At 39.6% G+C, this 10211-nt stretch overlaps 1 protein-coding gene across 1 annotated transcript; it reads left to right on the top strand.

The window, feature by feature from the left end:
* The first annotated feature begins 1498 nt into the window (after positions 1-1498).
* On the top strand, positions 1499-9846 carry LOC118209995 (kazal-type serine protease inhibitor domain-containing protein 1-like). The gene is made up of 4 exons (XM_035385822.1): positions 1499-3052; positions 4323-4483; positions 5405-5552; positions 8141-9846. Exons 1-4 carry the CDS (start codon positions 2575-2577, stop codon positions 8257-8259), a joined length of 906 nt encoding a protein of 301 aa, XP_035241713.1. The 5' UTR covers positions 1499-2574; the 3' UTR covers positions 8260-9846.
* Positions 9847-10211: the final 365 nt, after the last annotated feature.

The raw sequence follows: 10211 nt of genomic DNA, 5'->3' as shown, positions 1-10211 counted from the left end.
TAAATACATAAATAACAGATAGTGAACTGTCTCTTTAAGAACTTATCTAATTAGATGGAACTGTGTTGGAAAAATTACGGACTGTAAGGACACAGCTTGAATATCAAGATGGAGCAGGGAATTAATAATAATAATTATTATTTATTATAATGTTTTCTGTGTAGCTTATCACATAAGAAATGTATGCCTTTTTGTTAACCAGTGTATTCCATATGTCTGTGGGAGAGTACGGAAAGGATGTGATCTGAAGACAATTATTTTTTCTTTCAAATTATCAATAGGACAAAATAACATGAAAGCCACAAACATCTATTTTCCTATAACATTTGGTTTGGCTGAAATGTCCAAAAACATTTATCTTCAGTTTTTCCTTTTCCTTTGAAAAACAACTCTGACACACAATGTTATTTATATTTTCTTGTGATCTATTGAGCTGAAACAGTAGATGATATTTCTTTACCAAAATCAATGTGATTAAAATGAATGTGACAGCTAGTTGGATGTGCAAATTGTAAGCATTCCATTCATATAAACATGTTCCACCGTAAGGGTTCTTTAATTTTTTTATAGAAGCAGTGCAAAGTTTTGAAGATGGAGAATACATTTATTAAATAACCAGTTCCCTATTCTATCTAATTGGTTCAAGCACAAGTACAAGCTTTTTAGACTTTCAAATATACATTTCTGCACTCAGTTCATACTTAAAAATCTATTTGGCTCCTAAATGTTTGAACATCCTTAGAATGCAATGGCATGAACAACCCGATTGGCTGATCATAAATGTTAAACAGTAAAGAGAGTTCAAATGTAAGAGGAAGAGAGGATTTTTAACGCAGTAATCGTTTATTGAAGGCAGAGATTACATATAAGGTGACACAATTTTGTGTGTATTGACCTTTGTACTGATTCTAATTTATTGCATATTATTTTTGGGCCTATCATATTTATACCACTTTATATCTTGTTAGTGGGAGTCTTTAACTGCCCATTGATTGCATTTAATATATCCCTTTCCTGAAAACTGTAATCTCCATGCCTGTTCAATGAAAATGCTAATATTTCCTGATGAGGTATCCTATCCTGCCAACACACGTGCGCACACCACACACACACACATATAAACACACGCACACACACACACACACACATACTCCTAGTGAACCCCTCATTCCCCAGAACACGTGGTTTCTATTACCTTATAGAATGCATATTATTTAATATTTGCCAGATACTAAATAATGTTGTCCTTACAATCAAATTTAATATTACTGTAGTTTTTCCGATTCCCCCCAAAAATCAAGATTATCCATGCTCTCTTTATTTTAAATCCTGAATTAAATCCAGACGAAAAAGATGTGGATAAATAATACCACATTGCTTGTTTACCATAAACATATTAAGATGTAACCGAACCCATTTTCTTCTCTCTCTCTCTCTCTCTCTCTCTCTCTCTCTCCATCCCATAAATATTTGCAGACAAAAAAAACAGACAATCACACACATGGCTGACTGCCATGCACAAAGGCCTACCCAAGGACTAGGAATTTCACAGATCAGCATTAGAGTCCATGCCTTCCCAGAGAAAGAGAGGAGGGGGGAAGACAAAGGAGACGAGAGACTACTGTCCCTGTTTAGTTTTCATGTGTGCCTGCACTTCTCTTTCTGTGCCTTTGTTTTGTGGCTCGCTGCTTGGGGCTTGGGGTTTGTAGGACCGTGAGGGGACGGCAGGGCGTGTTGTTTGATCAGCATCGATGGCATTTTTTAATACACTCTGCCACTTTTGAAGCCCCGGTGCCAGTCCTGCCCAAATTCTGAACTGCTGGCGTGGGAAGAAAGAAATAGTTGTTGTGAAGGAGGAGAAAAAGGAAAGCCCGAGAAGGAGATGGGGAGAGCTGGGGAAAACTGTATCCAGCCTCCCCCAGAAATTTTTTAATCTACTGGAACGAGGGTGCAAGCAAGAGGTTGAGGAAAACCTGAGAGAAACGGAAGGCAGCAATGGACAGATGAAGCGACTGAAGAAAAAAAGTAAAAAAAGAAGAGGGACTACCAAGCAAAGGAAGACACGGCACAATGTGAGAAGGAGGGTACAAAATAATTAATCACAAGGATTATCCCCTTCAGATACAAACTAGAAATTAGAGCATGTTTGTGAGGAAATTAGGTTTCTTACGATTTTAAGGACTGGTTATATCTTCAAAGTGGATTGGATGTTTGATATTCTCTGTTGGACCAGAAATAAGTTTTTGCTGGGGAAGGTTTGTTCTCCATCAAAAGATCCCCTGTTCTGGAGCCTCTCTTCTCTCCGTGAGTCTCTCCATCTGACTGTACCACTGAAGGAAATTTAACTTCTTAGCTGGTGGGGGTAACTGCGTCTGTGCAAGAAAGTGGAGTGTGTCCTCTGTGCAAGTTTCACAAAAGATTCTGAGCAGGGAGAAAGAAAAAGAAGACTTTGTAACTATTTGTAGGACTTAAAAGAAGGTTCAGGGTAAAAGGGAGAAGTGGGAAAGAGGGAGCGAGCAAAGACTCAATAACGTGTGTTAACTCTGCGTGTGTTCACGGCGGGGGGGTGAGGTAATGGCCTGGTTTGGGGTTCTGGTGTGTGTCGTCGGCCTGGATCTGTACCTCCCCCTGTCCCTCGGGTCACCGCCCCAGCACCGCGGCTGGCTCCGCCTCTGGGAAGAGGGCGAGGGCTGCGGAGCGTGCGAGGAGCGCCGCTGCCCGCCGGCGCCTCCTAGCTGCCCGGCGGGGTGGGTGCAGGACAGATGCGGGTGCTGCGAGCAGTGTGGAAATGCCGAGGGCCAGCCGTGCGACCCTGACGGGGCCCAGTACTTCTATGGGCCCTGCGGGGAGGGGCTCTACTGCCAGAGGATGGATCAGAGAGGTCACGGGGCTCAAGGTGGGCATGACCCGGAACCCAAATGCGTCTGCCTCTCCCAGGGCCTCACGTGCGGGTCCGATGGCCGCACCTACCACAACCTGTGCCACCTGAGAGAGGTGGCTAACCAGGAAGACACCACCCTGAGGTTGGCTGGACAAGGACCATGCTACTCTCGTAATGTCATCATGTTTACTACTATTATTATTGTTAGGATTGTGGATTGAGTTTGTAGAGCACCATTCATAGACTCAAAGTAGATTACAATAAATGCTACTGCATGCCTTCACAAGCTGAATTAGGATGTTACAGTAATGGAAATGGTCTACATTTAAAAGTGGCTTTCCAAATTGGGAAACAAATCAATACCATGCCTTATTCAAGGATGCTTCCAGAGTGATTTGTTAAAAACCTTTATATTATTACAGGGAATTATCTTGTGTGTCACAAGCACAAAAAGACATTAGGAAATAGTAGCAGAAATTATACCGTACAGCATGGCACAAAAACACAAAATGGACAGTAGCAGACTGCATGAACAAATAGTGAGGTGGTGGTTCTTCATTTTCCTTGTTTAGCTGGCTGGTTGTGATTGGCATGAATGGTTTCTGTGTCTGGTTTGTGCAGTGACAAACTTAATCTGAAGGTACACAGCAGTTGAAACTTGTCACAGATTTAATTAAGTGTCTTTAAAATGAAAGAACAAGGGTGTAAGCAAGAGATGAGAAAATCCTAAGAGAAGCGGGAGACAAGAACAGACAGATAAAATGACTGAAGCAAAAAATTTAGAAAGAAAAGCTGCTACTAAGAAAAAGAAGTCATGGCACAATGTGAGGGAGGGAAAGAGGATAAACGAACCTTTATCGCAGATACAACACAAGCATTTTCATTTCAGACCCAGAGAAATTATAGGAGTTTTGTGAATTTAAGATTAAGCTCTGGTTTCTAAGGATTGGTTTAATGTTTACAGTGGACTAGCTGCTTGATGCTCTGTTGGACCTGAAAGAAAACATTTTTTTGTTGGGGACCCTCTTCAGTGCCTACTGTGGCCTGCATTCCCCCAGGCCTATGGGAAAGTTTCAGTTGGCTGGGATGACATTGCTCGCTTATGACCCCAGTCTGCCTCTCTGCCTCCGAGTTGCGCATGAAGTGTCTTCCATCGACTCATGTCTGTGTGTGCCTGACTCATGAACTGTAGTGTCATAACAAGTGGTGGCTGACATGTGCTTCAGTGGAGAGCACGTGCTAGTCTGCACTTTTCCAAACTGATAGAGGAGGCTATATCAACGATCGCTGATATACATGCATATGATTTGCCATTCCAAATTGAGGAGAAAAAGAGCTTTAAATAAATAAATAGATGTGTAATTCCTGATCAGACTGGTCGTTACTCTACTGTTACCATGGGTGCTTCCAGAGTGATTGGTGCTCTTGCTGCCGTTCTCAGCTCCCCAGATGACACGAATGCCAAGAGACCTGGAGAACCACACAGGAAATTACATTATCTTCAGCTGTGAAGTCTCTGCCTACCCCTTGCCTCAACTGAACTGGAAGAAGGAGGGCAACGAGAACTTCCTGCCCGGCGACGACCCTCATGTCTCAGTCCAGGTCTGATTAAATCATACCTCCTTCCTCATGTAGAGTTGTGTGTGAAACTGCATGATGGCTGTCTGTTCACAGCAATCAGGACAGGAGATATACCAACCATTCTGTAAGACAAACTTAGAACTCACCTTTTCAGACTGAATCCAATCCAAATAAATCTTTAGCCACCTTTAGTACTCCTGTTTGCGTATAATTCATATGTTTCCAAGCGAGATGCTAATCTTGATGGATCATGATTAGCATCTCATTGCATAGTAGAACTGTATAGTTAATTTGAGCTATTCTGTTACCGACTCATAAAAGGTTACCTTTCTGTAGCTACTACTGAGTGAACCATAGCATTAACCCCAACCCTAGCTCTTGAACATAAAGCAAATCTTGCCTGAACTCTATGACTATCCATATTTCTAACTGTAACTAAAATGCCAGGCATATTCATGCCTGACTAAACCACTTACCACTGCAAGCTTCATTTTGAGATGGGAGAAAACCATTTAATATACTGTAAACAATAAAAGCTTTAGAAGGAAATGTGGTTTAAGTCATGTATTTAAAATAGACTTCAAGACTGCATTTTTGAACCTTCTAATCCCCTAGATCTTCATTGGACTAGCGAGGGAAAGGGGGCGTGGTCAGTGTCCAGGGTGACAGGGTTAACGGATAGCTTGTAACTGAAATATAGACATTAACGGCCATCTTGCATTGGAAGTATGATGGTACACTAACAAATGATAGCATTGCATGAATGGGATTTGCAGAGATGCTGGCACCACTAGGGCCTGATGGTGGACAAATAAACAGGCCAGTAGTCTTTGGCATGATATTTTAGGCATGATGTCTATTTACCTGGCTAACCTATCTAATGTATTGGCATGTAATTCCAAGGGTCCTTTTTTACCCAAAGTTCATCTCATGCTTCCCCAGTCGCGCGGGGGCCCACAGCGCTACACGGTGTCCACCTGGCTCCAGATCGAAGGCCTGCGCCTCTCCGACGCAGGCGTCTACGCCTGCGTCTCCCGCAACGCGCTGGGCGAGGCCTCAGCCTCCGCTCGCCTCACGGTGCTCAGACAGGGTGAGTCCAGCACAGGCTAACTGTGCGCAACAATGCAGCTAACGGTCACCCACAGGGAAATGCATGTGAGAGACTGCCACCAGGGTGGCGTTAACGTTTGAACTTTGTCCTGTTTCACCAGGACATGAAAATGTTCCTCACATATACATTTTGGCAAGTTCAGCAATCATCCTGCTTGATTCAACAAGCTGCTTTAGAGAAGAAGAAAAATGAAGCATGTCCTAAAAAAAAACAATTCACTGACTCTACTCAAAACAAAGGCAACAATTTGCATAAAGGTTTTTCTACTTGGCATATTATTTTTACACGAAAAAGAGATTGAATCAACTTAATTTTAATAATTAGTTAGCTTACTGTCTCAATAAATATTAATAGTAATATTTATGTACAGGTAGGTTCAAGGTAATTAAGCTTTTAAATATGGAGGAAAACCACATCAATTGTATATAAACTAGCTGTGTTAGTCTGACAATGACAGGCTCATTGCATTTACTTAACTTTCTTGTTGTGTTCCAGTCAATTTCCGGTCAATGACCAATTTACAACTTTTCTATATCAGAAATGTTGTTTCTTTCATCTAATTTTGATGTTTTCATTCATTTTTACATATTAGGCATATCAACATATTACATTAATGATCATGACTTTCATTCCATTTTAACCCTCCTGTTATGTTGCGGGTCAAATTGACCCTTTTTAAAGTTTGAAAATCTAGGAAAAATACTTAAAATTATTTTTTCAGTATGAAACATCTTCTACTGGCCTTAATTAGTGTAATCAACATTTTAAATGAAAATGGTTCATTTCATGTATTTGCAAACCCCCCCTGTATGGGGATTGACCCGGGAACATTTTTGCTGTACCTAAAAAATGAACAGAACAGGAGGGTTAAGTGTTTTATTTAAATTTTGTACATCTGTGGGCCTCAAATATGATCAGCCATAGGAAATGAATGGGCAAGACTATATTAACAAAATTAGGACTGTTCGTGTTATCCTATCATCTGTTTTGAGGTAGAATTTGTGATGTTTGTAAAATCTAGGCAGCTGCCTAGATTATCTTGTAGTGTGAGGTGCTTAAATACAGAATCTTAACCCTCCCCTTTGGCTCTGGGTTGCCTGATTTTGAATCATAAATATCAAACGTGTTTGTACACTACAGGATTTCACATATTTACGCAACTGTTTGAATTTAAAATTTCAAACATCTTTGATATTTATGATTTGAAATCCTGTACTCTAAGGGGAACAGCAATGGAATTTCAAACAGAAACCCACAATAGCCAATGAGAGCCAAACGGACTTGATAGAGAAATGTTAATTTTGAAATAAAGTTACATCGGACCACACAAGCTTCTGAGAGATCTCAGGTTCTGAGAATCGTGAACAGTTATTGTGAGTGTAACAGTTATGTGTGTGATGCTCCTTCGTGGCCAGATTGGCTAGTGTGCATATTCTGATGACTGAAAGACAAAGAAAAACCTGTCGTTATGTGTTGGGTCTCCCGCATTTTCAATATCAGTAAGGATTTGAAAAGACCTGTAGTGTGCTCCAGGCACAAGATATTTTTTTACACCTCTTGGTAATAATTATGCAATTATTTGAATTTAGAAATGTAGGCAAATTGTAGATTTGAGCTTCAGGAATACAAGTCTGACTGGATAGTGCCATCTTGACTGGATAATGAGAATTTGACCGGATAGTGGTTTTGCAATATTTCTCATCTCTCCTGTAAAATGGTCACGTGTGAGTATCTCAAGCCCATATTGAATCACAAATGTTCATTTGTACTTAAGCTTTGATGTTATGACTGTTCTTTCTCAGTAAAATCGCATCGGTCAGTTTAGACCAGAAACACAACAGATGTCATTATGTAGAACCATTACAAAAATGTACCCAGTATACTTCAAAACAAGTATCCTGGGTAAACTTTGACACATACCAGTCTGTGATATTCACTCAACATGTATTTCACTGGTCCTTACTAAAGTCAAAATAATGCATAAATTGCTTAAAAATGTTTTTTTTTTTTTTAAAAAGGGGTTGCTATAATTTTAGGTGAATGAGTTCTATAGGTCAAGAATTCCAAGAAGTGTAAATCTGCAAAATGAAGTTGGTTAAAAGGAGTGACACAACATTAGGTGCTAATTTATGCTTGGAGATCACTTTATAAACAGTTAAATCAGACTGCCCGATTTAGGATGGAAACACAAATAGAAACATGACATGAACACAGCCTGAGGGCTATTAATACCCCAAGTATAAATGAGTATAAAGTATAAAATAAAAACCACATTGCAAATTATTGTTTTAATTTATTTGAGTTGAAGCATTGAATTATTTTAGTGTGCATTTATTAGTAAACTGAGAAGAGACAAATGTTGAATGATCCCAAGATGGTATGTAAAAAATGTCAGCTATATCACCGCAGTTCTTGGATGACAGTAATAAAGTTATTCAGTCACTAACAATGCTCTGCATAGACCTCATCATAGATACACTGTACACGTTGATGAGTATGTTAGAGGGTGGTACATGGATTCATGTTAACTTCCACATTTCTCTTTCTGGATCTTTTCTCTCTGGCAGGGATGAGAGAATTTGACGGGAACTGGGAGGAAGATCATCATCATTACTATGACGACACAGAGGAGACCAAGAACGATAGCGAGAACAGTGACCCCGAGTCTGGGGACTACCAAGGTTAAACCATTTGTAACCAAAGCATGGAGGGTGGTGATTCAGTGTAAACGTTGCATACATACATACAAGAAAAAACTGGCCCAATGGGAAATGAACTGAACTGAACTGCTGTGTGACAATGTGATCCAAGCTCTGGAAATAAGGAATAAGGATATGGGAAGAGAAGAAAGGTTTAGCACGACATTCTCTGTTCTATACTCTTTACTGTACTCTACTGTACTCCATCGTATCCTGTAGCGTATATTCTGTCCTAACCTCACTTTGGACCGCAGCCAATGGTTTACAGATAAACAGAACACCTGTGTCATGCTCGTAGTGCTGGATCCAACACTAAACACACAGAGCACCAGGCATCCATCAGAGATGAGTGTGCATTTAACTGCAAACATTTCTAATGGACATGGACAGTTACAAGGGCACGGCAAGAATAAGTATGTGAATAAGAATAAGTAAGTGTCAAGGTCTGAGCTTTTACTTTGGATTCTATTTTTGTGTTAAGCTAACTTCAGATTACAGTAGGGTTAAGTACAGACACTTGTGTCTTTTAGTTTGTTACAATGATGTACCTTCAATGTGAATGTAAAAAACCCCTGTTTGTGTGAACGGCAGACATATTATGTATACAAGTTGGATCTGTAAAGTAAACCAGGTTCAAGAAAGAACAAGGTTGCATGCAATGAGTGAATTGAGCCTTGGTTGGCTTTGTCTGGAATTTCTAGCTGCTATTGATTATGTGAGGAGGAGCCAATTGCTTCTGCAGATATGTTCATGTGATGGTTTCTGGACACATTAAGAAAGTATTCACATATTAAGTCTCTCACATTGGTCATTCAACCAGATAATTAATTAGCTGTGCCCATACAGTATGTCATATTCAGCAGTGCGTTCATATAAAAAAGATTGTGAGATTGTGAGATCTTGTCCTTGAGTTTTCTAACCTCAGTTTTCTTCATGTTAGTTTTCAATTGTGTGTTTGTTACAAGTTCACAGAAAAGATTATGGAATCACCCCATTACCTAGAAATGTAGTGGCAAAGTTGTTAGCATTTTAAATGCTAAGTGTGCCAGGAAAGGTTACATTTTGAGCAATTGTATTAATCAAAAATGACTTAAAAATACCACGTGGCCCATGAAGAAAATACTTGCCATTAAGACATACTTGAAATCTGTAAAACCAGAGTAGTTTCATGGAATTACAAGTATGCGTAGCATTTATGACATTTCAACTATACTTGCAAATGTGTTAAAACAATGACATGCACATGCAAAGATTCATACATTTGGGTCATACAGTTAGGATAACTGTTAAATGTAAAATGTAACGGTAAAATGTTTTTTGGCCAAAAAAGAGTTCTGGCCATCAGGTTCAAGATGGAGGGCAAGGTGAGGGGAAAGGGGAAGAAGGTGCTGGAAGCAGCCTACTCCACCTTCTGCCATCACTTGTGACATTATAAAAGAGATTCACCTGTAACATTACAGAAGAGTAAGCCCCTCCTTCTGTACAACAACACAGTTTGAAGAAATGGTTGCTGGTTCTTAAATATCAGTGGGATTTGGAGAGTGTTAACTTTTTCCATTATATAAATAAAATTATGATTAAAAATGTGTTTTCTGCTTACTCAGGTTCGCTTCGTCTAATATTACATTTTGTCTAAAAATCGAAAACCATTCATTGTGCAAATATTCAATAATAGAGGAAATCACAAAGGGGCAACTATAGACTCAGGTAACACTGCTAATTTCAAATCAAACATAAATTTAGTGCAGGTTTTTACATTAACATGTTTATGACTTATTTACATATACATACACACAAACAAACAGTCAAATATTTTAATTTAGAAAATAATCAACATGTGAATTTTTGGCAGTCTGGCTATTGATCTAATCTAACCCCAACAGTGCCTTCCAGATAGTTTGTCACGGTCCAACTGTACAGCCCAGTCACCTTTTTCAAT

This window comes from Anguilla anguilla, chromosome 1, assembly GCF_013347855.1.
Source record: "Anguilla anguilla isolate fAngAng1 chromosome 1, fAngAng1.pri, whole genome shotgun sequence".
Classification (NCBI taxonomy): Eukaryota; Metazoa; Chordata; class Actinopteri; order Anguilliformes; family Anguillidae; genus Anguilla; species Anguilla anguilla.
Note: the sequence above shows the minus strand (reverse complement) of the source record. Positions and strands in the feature narration are given on the sequence as shown.